Source organism: Cebus imitator, unplaced genomic scaffold, assembly GCF_001604975.1.
Source record: "Cebus imitator isolate Cc_AM_T3 unplaced genomic scaffold, Cebus_imitator-1.0 Scaffold13, whole genome shotgun sequence".
Lineage (NCBI taxonomy): Eukaryota > Metazoa > Chordata > Mammalia > Primates > Cebidae > Cebus > Cebus imitator.
Genome location: NW_016107328.1, coordinates 4,528,225 through 4,543,272, shown reverse-complemented (window position 1 = coordinate 4,543,272; position 15,048 = coordinate 4,528,225). Strand labels below are relative to the sequence as shown.

At 35.5% G+C, this 15,048-nt stretch overlaps 1 protein-coding gene across 5 annotated transcripts in view; it reads left to right on the top strand.

Annotated features, from left to right (window-relative positions):
- Positions 1-15,048, top strand: part of EFR3A (EFR3 homolog A) — a 96,969-nt gene that overhangs the window by 25,136 nt on the left and 56,785 nt on the right. For 2 of the 5 annotated variants that reach the window (XM_037728490.1, XM_017500350.2), the window contains exon 2: positions 10,973-11,049. In XM_037728490.1, coding sequence (XP_037584418.1) covers positions 10,973-11,049 — 77 coding nt within the window. Of the gene's footprint in view, positions 1-10,355; positions 10,503-10,972; positions 11,119-15,048 lie in introns of those variants that run through there. The other 3 variants (XM_037728496.1, XM_037728502.1, XM_037728493.1) reach the window with 3 other exon arrangements.

Below are 15,048 nucleotides of genomic sequence, written 5' to 3'. Positions count from 1 at the left end.
ATTCATTTAACAGATAAATATTGAGCTCTTACCCTGTCCTGGACATTGTGCAGATGGTGCAGATACAGATTTGGTGCTTATGTTTTAGAGCCTACTATGTTCCTTTTTCCAGACTCATGAGTAAATTAAGTTGCTTTTCCTCTCTTACAGCAGAAGTCTTCTCTAGGGAAGATAGGAACTGGTGAATGGAATAGTTTATCCAAATGTATAACCTGTTCTCTAGCCATTGCATGTAAAATAAATCCCAAGGACTGATAATTTTAAGAACACGATGGAATGAAATACAGAGAAACATATTAGGACAATCTTAAGAAAAGAGAAAATTTCAAAGGTCTGGTCATGTTTTAGAAAAAAAATGTGGAAAATATCATGATAATTCCTCTTTGCTTTTACTATACTTAAAATACTTGGCTTAGGATTTTAAAGACCATTTAGTCCTGATTTATTTCTGACGTGAATTTTCCAAGTATTTATTTATACAAGTTACTTAGAAAATCTACTCCCCAATAAGGTCTGGTGGCAACATTTGAAAGTAATGGGGAATTGCTAGTGGAAATACTGAGGAAGGAGACCCAGGCATCTGGGATTCCCTCCCCCTCTGTCATCCACTGTGCATCTCAATAGAAGAGAGAGCAGGCCAGCTGGCGCCTCTTGAATCTCCTTCCTGAAAATAACACGCTTGGTCTTGAGGAAACTCTCTGGAAGACACTATTTTTACTTAAAACAAGATCAAACCAGAAACCTTTTCACGTATGAGTCCTAAAATTGTAAACCAGAACCCTTTCATATGTGATTCCTGAAGCTGTAAACTGAGACCTTTCATATGAGTCCTAAAACTGTAAACTGGAACCCTTTCATATGTGATTCCTGAAACTGTAAACAGAGACCTTTTCACATGTGAGTCCTAAAACTGTAAACCGGAGACCTTTCATATGTGATTCTTGAAGCTGCAAACCGAGACCTTTTTCATATGTGATTTCTAAAGCTATAAACCTAAGATTCTTCCACATGTAACATCTAAAGTATAAGCCTAAATAAAGGCAGAACGTTCCTTTATTAGATGAGCTGAATTTGGACAAATCATTGTCTCAGCTCCCAGCCGTAATAAACACTTTCCTTTGTATTCGGTGTTCGGGAGATCCAGTGTTCAGGAGATCCAGTGTTCGGGAGATCCGTTTCCCGCGGCTTTTCCTGCTACAATACCAGCTCCCTGTTGCCAGTGATAGGTCTTTATCACATCAGCATCTCCTGTGAAGTCTTTTCTAAATGTCATAGCATTTGTTATTTCTTTCACTCATTTTGTCTCCTGGATCTTTATAGTGCTATTTGTGATTCAGTTATTGTAATATATAAGATGATCTTGTGAGGTGCAGTCTGTATTATAACTTATCTATTGCATGACTTAGATAAGGACAGTGTCCCAAATACCTTAACTACACAATAAGAAAAGTCATATACTAAATTCTCTACATCATTATTCAAGGGGAGTGGTTCTCTAGAGCAGTGGTTCCCAAATGAGTGTGGGTGTGCATGTGGGTCATGGTAGGAGGGGAGGCTTATTTTTAGAAAGAGAAATTCTGGTATCCCATCCCAGGGATTGATGCAGAAGGTCCTGGGTAGGGGCCAGGGAGTCTTTAAAAAAGCCTCACTCTTAAAAGTACTCTAGGAGATTCTTCTTCAGAGGGCTCATAGGCCACCCTTAGAGAAGCATTATACTATGGAAATATAGTTTGCTTAGATTGGATTTATTCTGAGGTAACCTTGTACCATTAAAGAATAAATACAAACAGTAAAAGGAGGAGATTTTTATGAATGTTGATTTTGTTAGGAATTTAGTAGTAGTGGTAATTGTTCCTTAGAGATGTGTTAATGTTAAGAGTTTGACAGACAAATTAGTATAGTTAGGTATATATAATTATACCCAAAGACTGGGTAAATTCAGTCATTTGCTATTACTATTTTTTTTGCACCTAGCTTTGTTTTTAGTAAATGAACTACTTATTTTGTTTTTCTGTAATGTTGATTTCTTATAATCTTGATATACATTAAACTTCTTTCTATCAGGAACCAGTTGTAGGAATATTTGCAAATTTCACAATGCCTATCTTAGTGCCTTATATATAGTAGACATTTTATAAAGCATTTTAATTACAAATGTTGAGTAAATTAGCTTTCTATAAAAATCGTTATATTATTTGATACATAGTAAGTGTTATGGATTATGGTTATAGTTACTGTATATGAAAAAAAGCCAGGTGACATCTTAGGGTTTTTTGTTTGTTTGTTTGTTTAATCGGTCTTCCATGTTTCTTTTTTTCTTTATCCTTATCTGCCCTAGCTGGATTGTTGCTGCTTTTCTTCATTTTCAGCTGTAACTGAAAATTTGAATATTTGATCCCTTTACACATGTTCCAATACGCAGGAGAATAAGTAGGATTATCCTGGCTCCTGGTTTGCTGGGGATGCTCAAAACTTGTGCCACTGGTTCTGACATAATTAATAATAGCATCCCCCAGCCACTCTCAAAATGCTAAATTGTATACATTCCTTTGAAGCTTGAAACCAGGTTAGTAAGTTGTTTCCAATTTGGTTCTTGCTTTCACATATTCTTGCCACAATCCCAGTTTTTGTTGTATTAATATTTGTTCTTTCTGTATTTTGATTTCTAATTATGAGCATTTCAGAGACCCTCCTAATCTGAGGTGTCTTTATTTTTGATGAGAATTTTTCTGTTTTGTATGTGGAATTTTAAATTTACCTTGATAGTATTTTTGAACTATAGAAGGTTTTAGTTTTCTCGAAACAATTTGTTTTTTTAAATTGGTTTTGAAATGAGTGACAGTTCCTGGGTCATTAGCTTATCTTCAAGCATTGACATAACAAAAGCAGTTCTCAAAAAGACATTTAACAATGTTACTTAGTGTTGCATGAATATTTGCTCAGGTTGCTTAAAGTCCTTTATAGGAAATATTTACTTTAGAATTGGCTAATAAAGGGAAAGTTTTAAGTTAAGTTTCTTTTTTCCTCTTAGTATTAAAGGAAGCTCTTACCAGAAACACAGATCTCAGTTTTTAAGATAAAATACTGCTATACATATTGTCTATCTTTGTTATTTTATGTATTTTCCAAGATTTACTCTGAGAAATGGAAGTAAGTTTCTATAGAAATCTCCAAAGATATTGATTGATTGAAATACACTCTAGAAGTGGAAACTGTCTCCATAATGACTTTGCCAACTGTTTCCCTACAAATATAGGGAAATGCTTTTTTTTTTTTTTTTTTTTTGCCAGCAAGCGCTTTTGTTAGACTGCATTTTAGTAGGGCTCTTACAACATGTTAGTGCTTAGTACTATTATAAATTCACTCTCAGTTCTATTATGAATTGTGCATAGTCTGATTTACCTTTTATCTTTCCTTTGTTTTTCTCCCACTTAATCATGATCCCTAATGTTTATCTAGACCACTACATAATTACTTCTCTCCTCTAAAACGTATTAATTATGCACAGTAAATTTCAATGTAATAGTACCATGGTTTGCATTAAAGAAGAAAGTTACTGCTTACATCTTTAAAAAGAAAATACAACAATGAAAGTGTTCTTTTTTTAATTCTAAGAGTACTACTGACATAGTAGATGACATTAGTCAATCTTTTATTTATTAAAAAAGGGAATCACATACTGTTTCAGTTTTTATTTCTGCATCATCTGATGACTTACCTCTGTAGATTGGGACACAGAGGTGGTATAGTCTCCTTGCCAAGACTCTGCCAGCTGAGCATATTGATGATGGTCTGTGGCATGCAGGGTCCAGGGATATGGTCTTGGAAATAGGGGTGAGCCATGCACTGTTCTACAATGGTGGGGTAGAGGTATGAGTACTTTTCTCTTCTGGTTGCAGCTCTAGTTTCTCTTTCATCCATTGAGTTGTTTCTTGTTTTGCAAACTAAGCCAGGATCAGATGAAATGAAAAGGGAATTATATTATCCAATTTTAATATTTGTGTTAATTTTTTTTTTTCAAATGATGATTCTAGAAGCTTTTCCAGTGAAATCTCTCAGAATGATATTTTCCAAAAGCCAAGATTATTCTGTATTTTATTGCTCTTGTCTTTGGGTAACTCTGATGAGTAATATTTAAATTTGTTCCAATAAACATGATAATATGCAGGAAAATGTAAGTCTATAACACGACTACTAGTAAGTAGAATAATGTCTAAAATTAAAAATGTTTTTCATTAAAAATTGTAATAGTGGGAAAAAATCATCTATAGAGTATATGCCAGTTAGTTGCCCCAGGACAAAAAGATGCTTCTGTTTGTTTGTTTTTCTACAGTTTCCCAGAACTGTTTGGAGAAGTGTACCAGAGTTATGTCTGTGTTATGTCTATTATAGAGCAAAGTACTGCAATGTCAGAGGAAGACCATCCTTTGAAACAGAATTGGAGCTCTAATTCTATTTATTGCTTTGTTGTCCTCTTTTCCGTAAGGTTTATGTGCCTAGGAATTACAAACAAGTAGTGAAATTGAGAATGAAAGGTGAGAAGGTATACGATTATACGTGGAAACAATCATGTAACAAAATACTCCTCTAATGGATTAAAATCCTTTTAAAAGGAACACTTTTCTGAGGATAAGATTATTCTGTTCCCTTTTTTTTTGACCCCATCTAATTAGTCACCAAACTCTTTTCATGTTTTTCCGCTTTTCTTTCAAAGCTCTGGGTCACTAGAATATGCGTTTTGTTTCTCCCATGTGCCATCCTGCATAGCATTGCTTGTCTTGTTGCATTTGATTACAGTTGCCCTTCACTGTATCTAGTTTATTCCTGTAGTTCAATCCTATTCACTCTTCAGGGGAGTTCTCAGTATCCAGTTCAAGTTCCATGTCCTTGGTAAAACCTCTTTTTACTTTAGCTGGAAGTTGTTTTCTCTCTACTTTGAACCTCTGTGGTGCTTATGGCCTTGCAGTCCATTTGACATTGGATAGCCTTTGTCCTAAAATGTCCAGATTTTGTTTAAAATTTTATTTTTAGACCTTTATCTTTTCAAGTATATAGTTACCTTTTTAATTCCTTGTAGTTGTCATTTGTAGCATAGTGTGCTAAAATAATACCCATATTATAGGCTTTATATATAATACATGTGTATATATAGGTATATAAATACAGAATTATATGTAATACGCCCATGCGTGCGTGTGAGTGAGAGAGTGTGTGTGTGTGTGTGTGTGTGTGTGTATTGCCCTTGTCTTTGGGTAGCTCTGCTGAGTAATATTTAATTTTTTCAATAAGTTTGATAATATGCAGTATACATACATATTTAACTTTACTGCATATTATACATATGTATATATACACACATGTACACGCAGGTATTATATGTGAGTTGTTTTGGTACCTGGAAAGGGTGTGTGTGAGTGGAACTGTAATATTGCTAAATCTTTTTGATTGTATGAAGTAAATGTCTTGTTCTGACATCAACTGAATGAGTAACTTGACTTTAATTTTAACCTTGGAAGGAATATATGTGAGGCAGACTCTTTTAAAGGGTTTTGGATACCACAGAGCTACAATTCTTGAAGTGGTTAATTTTAAAAATCTTTCAATAGTCTTTTCACCTTGATTACTGATGGCCTCTGCTAGATCTAAAAGTAAAACATGAATTGTTCAGCGTGATTCATTTGATATTGTCCTCTGTTTGTTGGAAAAATCATATCATTCTGGCACTTATTTAGTGTTTTAGGGTGGACAGTGTACTTTCTTTATTGATTTTTATAGCATATAGGAGCAGATGTTAAAACTCACTTTATGTTTTGTTTCCTCGTTTAGCAAAAAGCATTTTTATAAATGTCTGCTTTATGCCTGACATGCAAAACAATGAGTAAGATAAATGGGCTTTGCATTTGAGGGATTCATATTCTGGTGGTGAAGACAGACACATATATGTAAATAAGTGCAGTAGATTGTTACAGGTGCTATGATAGAAATATATAACGAGGGCATAAAGGACCAAAATCCAGTAATCATAGACACTGTCATTTAAAAGTATGAAATCTAGTAAGCCCTACTATGTCAGTGAATTTCTAATATGTTATGTGTAAGAATTAAATGAGAGAATTGCTACATAGAAGGTGTAGGTACTATTGTTGTATGCTTTTATAGATTATGGAACAAAATTCAAAGTCATACAGTCAGTTTTCATAATGTTAATAGAATCTAAGCATTCTGCAACCCCAGTGACAGCGTTACTAATTTACCATTTTTGTTTTGGAGGATAGCTTTATCCTAAGTAGCCAGTGGCATTGTAACGTTTGGTGATGGAGACATCAGTATTTCCAGTTAAATTATCGTAGCATAATATAGTTTCTCAAAAATGGAAGTTGCTTATTTTTAAAGGGGTCTTTTTTTTAATGATCCAAGCCCCCAAATTTATAGAGTTGCATAGGAAAGCAAATGTTATCACAAACCAGAAGTACTCACTGGTCAACCAACCACTAATAATATTGATTCCCAGTACCTTTGTGTGCCCGCCTACCTAATCCACACTATCAGTTTTGCTTTGAGGTTCTCTATGCAGCTGCTCAGGTCCTTCTATGAATGCCTCTTTGAGCCAGGATGGATTGGAAATTAGCTGTTGAAGGAGATTAATTGGGATGACTACTGTGTAGGGACCAAGAGGTATTGCTAAATCTGTATGAGAATGATATTGGGGGGGCTAAGGAGAAGAATTTTCTTGGGGTGTTGAGTATAAAAAACAAACTGCTTACTTATTCTGCTATACTGTCACAACACACAACGCTTCTGTGATCAGATGTGTGGGAGATTTTCTCCACACACCAAGCCAGCAATTCCCCAGCTGGGTGTCCTCTAATGTAATTCAGTTCTTGGCAGTATTTACCTAGAGGTAGTGTCACAGCCCATAGGTTGAGGCCTCAGTCCCACAAGACTGCCTCCCCCTGCAACCTCTCCACGAACATGCATGTGCGCACACCCCCCCCCCCCCCACACACACACACAATATACACACATACATACACACTCTTTTAAGATGCCAGTTGGATACCCCAGGTTGTTTTACCTTTGCTTCTGACAGACCAGCTATAAATCAGGATTCCCACAAACTCTCTCCTTTGGGCCCAGCTAATTTGCTAGAGTGGCTCGCAGAACTTACATTTACCAGTTTATTACAAAGGCTATTAGGAAGGAGATAGATGAACAGCCAGATAAGAAAGATGCATAGGTCCAAGTATGGGGAGAAGGGGTGAGGAGCTTCCATATATATTCTCACCAGGTGAGTCACCCTCCAGTAATTTCCATGTGTCCAGCTACCTGGAAGCCCATCCACACCCAGTCCTTTGGGATTTTTATAGAGGCTTCACTAAAAAGGCACAATTGATTAAATCATTGGCCACCCATAACCAACGTAACTATCAGCCCCTCCTGTATCCTTAGAGCTTAGGGGTTGTGGCTGAAAGTTTCCAGCTTCTCATCATGCCTTGGTCTTTACTGTGACTAGCCCACACCACGAGCTATCCTTGAGCCCCCAACCATCAGTCAACTCATTAGTATACACAAAGACACTTAGCACTTTGGAGATCATAAGGCTATCACAAGCTATTTGTTAGGAAATGGGAAAACCAAATATATATTTTACAATATCACAGATGTCTTTAAAGAAAAGTTACTTCAGGAGTATGTAACACTTACTCATAAAAAAAAAAAAAGAGCATATTAAGTGTGTTTAGATGGCTTCTGCACTCCAGGCACTTTTTATGTATTATTATGTAATACCCTACTGTGAGAGCTAGGTAGTAGGATTTTCCTGTTCACTGACTAAGGCTCAGAGAGCCATATTGAATAGACTATTCCTGAGCCTATGTGAACACTACTGTAATATTTAGACTGGCATTTTTTTGGTCATAATTTGTCCATTGTGTCTGAATTCTATTTTTCTGAAGTTATCCCACTTGAGCCTTCCTATTTCGTATTTTTCTATTGTATCATAATCAGAGTTCTGAATTCCACATGCTGTAGCAAAATAGTGGATAACTTTCCCCTTTATGTGCTGGAATTAATTTATTTTTACTGATAATAATATTTATTGAATATTTCCTAGGTGATAAACACTGTGAAGGCACTATACATACAATTGGGAAAAAGAACTGCAATATAGAATTAAATTTAAAGGAAGAATTTATATTGCTTAGACTTACCAATTGTTGGAGACTTTCTGTGATATGCTCATCCCTCTTATTTCTTTTGGGAAAGAGGAAGTTGGGAAGAGGTCAAAAACAGATTCGTTTTAGGACCCAAGTGAGTTTATTGGAAGGGATCAGAAGCTAGGATGGGAGGAACTAAAGGAATGCCTTAAGTAAAAGGGGCATAAGTAGGCTTGCTTTCTTATTTAACCTGTGTGAAAACCTACTTTTATTAAGCCAGCAATATAAGTACTTTAATAGTATCATATTTAAGCTGGTTGGCTTTGATAGCAGAACTTGATACGGATATTATCAAGTTCTTGATAGCTTTATATTTGATGTCAATGACAAGTTAGGTAAGTTACAGTACTTTAGTGCCCTCTGCTAATTAATTAGAAGTAAAGTGAACTGGGCACTTCCTGAGCAGTATGTAAAAGGATCTAGAATGAGAAAGAATAACTAGAAAATAGTCTGATACAGCATGAAGGACTATGTTCAGGTGCCTGCAGCTGAACTTGAAAAGCCTTATGAATTTACTTCAACAAGGGAATCAACTGCATTTCTATACTTGAGTAGGTCCAATGATTTTATTTTACTAGTTCTTGTGATATTTATAAGTACAGTATCCTTATTTATTTAAAAGCCTCTTTAGTAGTTTCTCTTGTGATTATTATAGTAATTTCTTTTGTGATTAATTTTGACCTTATATTGTCTTTGATATAATTTTATAAAATCCTAAAAGTAAAAATGAGAAATTTTAACCTATATACCTTCTTTATTATGGGTAGTTTTTTATTTATAGTGAGTGGTCAAGAAGGTGTTTTCGTTTTGTGCTGGGCCTTCCTGAGAAACTCACTGTGATCATTTATTTTCCTATATAGCAGTGCATCCCTCATCTGTTAGGCATACACATTTCTACAATTATGTTCATTGGTCGTGATTTATAGAAAGTTAAAATATTTAAAGCAATTTAGAAATTTGCTGGTACTTGAGTTTAGTGTGGCAGTTACTCTCTGAAGTCCTCAAGTCTGGGTTGGAATTGCAGTTCCTCAGATCCTCCCCAGCTGGGTGTTGCTGGACAAAATTGGCCTCTCTAAGCTGGTCTCCTCATTTATCCAATGGAGATGATAGTAACTTCAGAGAGGTGCCATAGGAGTGAGTGAGTGAATAATGCTGTAACATCCTTAGTACAGTGCTGCACATTTATTTTCAGAAATTGGTAATTGTTACACCTGCTACTGATATAGTTAAGGTGGTGAACCATAGGTAAAATTTCTTGTGATTTTTAAATGATTGGTTTACAGAAAAGGTTTTTACACTACTGGGAATACTATCTTAAGGGCACTTGATCGTCATCTGCTTACGCTGATTGTTGTAGTACTCCTCTTACTGCATTACTAATAATAGCTACCATTTTATTGAGTGCTTACTTACTAAGAGCTTTATGTACAATTTTATTTAATTCCCACAATTATTATGAAGCAGGCATTATTACATCTATTTTTACTGATTGCGAAACTTAAGTGTAGTAAGACAAAATAACCCATCCAGCCCAGCTGGACAGTGGGAAGACTGATTACCTTCAGATCTAAGTCCAAAGCCCATGTTCTTTAACCCCATGGCTGCTCACTATACACTTTGCCATTTGCTTTTCTGTCTCTCCTGGGAAACCTAAGTTTCCTGAAGGGGGAACTGGACATTGTTTGCATTCCAAGGTTGCATTTATTTTTCAAGCTCTTTTAAACTAAAAGTAATGTATAGTGTATAACATCAGAACTTGCTAATGTAAGTGAAACTTAATAGCTTATTAAGAATCTTTCTTATTGAAAAATAACAAAATTTCCCATTCTAACAGAAAACTTGAAGGATTAGGACTTGTTTTTCAGACGTATTGCCAGTCTCCGCAATGGTAACAATTTGAATTTACTATATTTGGCTTTGCATTATTGTACACTAAGTACTCACTTAATCTTCTTTTCAGGTTATAAGCCTCTTTCATCATTGCAATACAGGACCTGGCTCAGTGCTTGTGTGCTTAATACATATTTGATTTTAATTTATTTCAGTGTCAGTATTAATGTTGATCTGAAGTATTTTCAGATTATTTCAGTTGCTTGGGATTTATCAGTGAGCAAAACAATGATCCCTGCCTTCGTCTGAGTTTATATCCTGATGAGGGGGCACAGTTGAGGACCAGTAAACACAATAGAAAGTTTATTTAATGTGTTAGGTGATAAGTGCTATGGGAAAAAGAAGATAGAGCAGGGTAAAGGTGGTCAGAGAGGCTTAGATGAAGAACTGAAGAAGGTGACAGAGTTAGTATAGCTGTTAGTAGATATTTGGAGATTCCCAGGCAGAGGGAACAGTGAGAGCTAAGATCCAAAGGAGGGGGCCTAGCTAGTTAGAATCAGCAGGGAGACCACTGTGGCTGGAGTAGAGTGGATTGCGACAGGTGGGTGGGGATATGCCGGAATTATGGGGAGATGAGATCCGAAATGAGGTAAAGGGGACATGGATGATGTTTTTGCTTTGTCGGATGAATTTGGTAGGATGTGTATGCATGTTACACAAAAATTCTTAGAAGCTGTGTGTTTTTGGAGTAAGGATCAGAAATTTAACTTTTTCTTTTCTTAGTCACGGATTACATTTATATGTCTTTATTTGTGGCAGTTTGAACTTTGTATTTTATATAGCCCATAATATTCAGAAACTCGAATTTCCAGTTCAGTTTACAATATTAATAATCTCTATACTTCTTGATTTCTTTTTTTTGACAGGAGTATGCTGCTGCTGTTCTGCTTTGCGTCCTCGCTACAAACGCCTGGTGGACAACATATTCCCTGAAGATCCAAAAGTAATTTGATCTACATCTACTGATCCTTCTCTTTGCTGACCCATTCTGCCCCCCGCTGACCTCCCTAAGGTTTCCCTAATTTCATTTCTCTACTTTTACCTCTATTATCTCATCATTTATACTACTTTTTTTATACTTTTCTTTTTTTTAGCTCTTAAATGACCCATGCTTGCTTGTCTAGTTTTCAGATTCTTTTAGTAGATTAGGCACAAATCTGGAAAAATGGACAGTTGATGTTCTTTTATAGTTTATATAGTATCTAATTTAAGTAACACTGTCTCATTAAAAATTTATGAACCAATGCCAGATTATTTAAACTAAGCGCTCATGATACCAGTGTGAACAGAGATATGGTTTTCTACTCTCACTATGCACATATATAAGTAAATTGGTAATTAAAATCTGTTGTGAAAAAAAAAATGTTGTAATAGACAGATGAAGTGTGAGTTGCTACTGAAGCAGGAAGGAGTGATACCCAGTCGGGCTGAGGAGAAGAAAGCCTGGAGGAAAAATCTAAGCTAAGATCCAAAGAATAAATAGGGATTGACCACACAGTTTTTAGAAGAGAACTGAGAGGTAAAGAAAGACTGTTTCAGGCAGAGTTTTTCTTTTTACTTAAATACTATTTAATTTTTATAACAATTATTTTATTTGTGAAGATTACTGTTTCAAAACAACTGGTTGGGGTGATTTTGTTTCACATTGCCTCAACCTTTCTAAGACCTTCTGTAGTCTCATGTTAAATGAATATAAACAAAAAAGTAAGTTATATGGCTTTTGACTTCCAAAATTTGCTTTCTTTTAAAATGTACCAGGCTACATAAAGCTTTTGGTTATCTTAACATTAACTTAATGTTAATATATCTCATTTTAAACCAAATCTATTTAAACATTAAGTTATGTAGAGGAGATTAATTAAATGTTATTGGCTGCCAGATATCCTGGATAATTTGTGGCATATAAAAAACCCTAAGATATGGTACTTGCCTTTAAGGACCTTTCCATCCAGTAACTGACATAAAGCAGAAACATACTAAATGTGAAATTAAAATGCATACATTAGTAAAATGCAAAGTAAATCAGGTGGAAAGTTTTTGTCTCCAAAGCAGGGAGGTATCACTGTGGGTTGGCAATCTCTGGGAAGCATTCGCAGAGGAAATGAGATTTGCTGAGCTTTGAAGGATATATACCATCTGGAGAGGCAGACAAGATTAGTCTCTTTATTGCAAATGAGGGGAAAGAGAAAAGACTTGGAAAGCAAGACATATATTTGAAGTCTAGAGCAAGTTATCCATCAATTTGAGGCAAAGGTTTTCTAACCTAATTGTAGAGTTTTAAGTGTGGTAATCATGTTGACATGAGTTCTCATTTGAAATTTTAGATATTATTAGTTAATAGGCTAAATATTCAAGTAATTATTTTCCTGAGAAGTCTGGGACATGCCGTTACTGAAGGTAAGGTGGAGGCCAAATTTTAGAGAATTGTAAACGACAAGCAAGGCCTCTACTTTAGCCACTTTAACTTGTAGGCAGTGAGGGAGCTTTGAACACTTGATCATTTGAATGGGCACAGGTAAATTAAAGAAGGAATCCTTATTTTTGGCAAGAATTACTATAAGATTTATTCAAATAGCAATCTTTAAGATCAGATTTTAAAAAAGAAAAAGATCTACATGAACCTTGAATACATATGGCAAACATTACTTAATTTGCCATAGTTATTATTTTTAATTTATTGAAACAAACAAATCTTGTGATATGTCCATAATGGGTTAGACGGTAGGTACCCAAATGCAGAAGCAAACATGTCATAGTCCCTGCCTTGAAAGAAAAATCTAGTGAGGGGGACAGATAAACAATTTCTTAAAATTAGTGGCCGGATAATCTTGGGCAGGTCACTTGGTTTCTCATTATGTAATGGAGTAATAAATAGTACCAAGCTCATAAGGTTCTCATGAGGACTAAATGAGTTAATGCAGTTCTTTGCTCACTGTTGCTTTCCTAATGTCTATCATAGTGCCCAGCACATAGTTGGCACTCAATATTTGTTTAATCAATGAAAAAATAACTTGATAAAATATAATTGTGGAGATAAGTACTATGAGCTAAAAGAACATATAATTGGAACATCTCACCCAGTCTTGGTGGTGGAGCTTTTGGGAGGGTGCAACACATTTTTGGAGGAAGCTAAGACCTAAAGGATGAGTAGGAATTATCCCCAGATGAACTGAGAAGGGTTCCTGGGCAAAGAGGTGAGTTGAGTGAAAGAAGTCTTGCACAAAAGATGTGATTTGTGAACTGTATGATTTTATTTATGTCAGATACATGCTGATTCATAGTGGTAAAAAGCAGAGCAGTGGTTGCCTGAAGAAGGAGAGAGAGAGACTGCACAAGACATGGGAAATCTTTTGTAAATGATGAAAATGTTCTATGCATGTTGAACATCCCTAATCCAAAAATCTGAAATCTGAAATGCTCCAAAATTGAAAACTTTTTGAGCACTGACATGACACTCAAAGGAAATGCTCACTGGAGCATTTTGGATTTTGAATTTTTGGATTAGGGATATCAAACTGGTTAATTATCTGCAAATATTCCAAAATCTGAAAAAATATCCATAGTTGAAACACTTCTGATCCCAAGCATTTTGGATGAGGTATCCTCAACCTGTATCTTATTTGTAGTAGTGTCTTCACAGATGTACACAACTGTCATTTTTCCAATTATATACTGTATATCAATGCAGCTACTTATATATAGATTATTCCTCAATAAAATTAGTAAGGGATTAAAAATATAGGTGAGACACAATTGTATTTAAATGATGATATGGATGAACTGATAGAGAGGTAGAGGTCAAGGAACTAGGAATAAGAGAGGTTAACTGATGAAGCCAGATGCTGGGACTGTATTCAGAAGACAGAGCAGAGGCAAACCAGTTCCTCCTGGACAGGAAAACTGGATCTCTTCACTTTGCCTAGGGCAGGGTTTCTCAACTTAGGTTCAGTTGACATTTTGGTTCAGATAATTATTTGCTTTTGGGGGCTATTGTGTGCATTGTGAAATATTTAGAAACATCCCTGGCCTCTACCTGTAGATCCCAATACCCACCTCTCCCCATCTATGACAACCCATAATGCCTTTAGACATTGCCCTGGAAGGGCTCAGTTACCTCTGGTTAAGATCTACTGACCTAGCAGGCAGTGAGAAAGCAGGGATGTTTTGCCAGTTAATACTAATCTGATGGCTTCCACCTTCTCTGAGAAAGAGAAGAGCTTATTTGCTGTCAGAGAGAGGAGAGAAGCACCAAAGTAGCAAGTCTGAGGAAAACAGAATAGGTGGAAAATATGAGGGGGTGACTCAACTAGGGACAGAACAAAATAGCCAAAGAACATTGAGGGACCAGTTGAAGATGAAAACACACGTTTACACAATTTTTGTTGTAGATTCACCATCTAACAGTTTCTCTCTCTCTCTCCCTTCTCACCTATTCCAATATTCCTAAGCACACTTACTTGGGTTATATATGGCCAAGAAATTTATGTGGTAACTGGGGAGAATTTGTGGACCTGTTGCACATCATCTTTTAGAAGGCAGAGACAAGTGACCGTTTTATAATCCCGCATCAGGGACCTGTTGTTGCTTTTAAAATGTATCAAATAAGCATAGATTCTACAGTTCTATACACTTTCTCATTTATTAATTTTACAAGAAAACCTTATAATGATATCACTGAGTTCTGAATCATTAAAAAAAGCAATATGTTGACTATTGTATAAGTAAATGAGCAAAACAGGCTTAATAATAATTCAAGTTTTTAAATCGAAACAAATTTTGTTTGAAATCTTTTTACATCTATATCCCATTTCATACATGTTGCAGATAATTAAACTATGTCTCTATAAAGGAAGATATTAGAGTCTAATTTATTTTTGTGCTTTGCATAAAGGGGGCATTCTAAACAACTTTTTAAAAGTTCTATGTATCCATCATGGTGAAT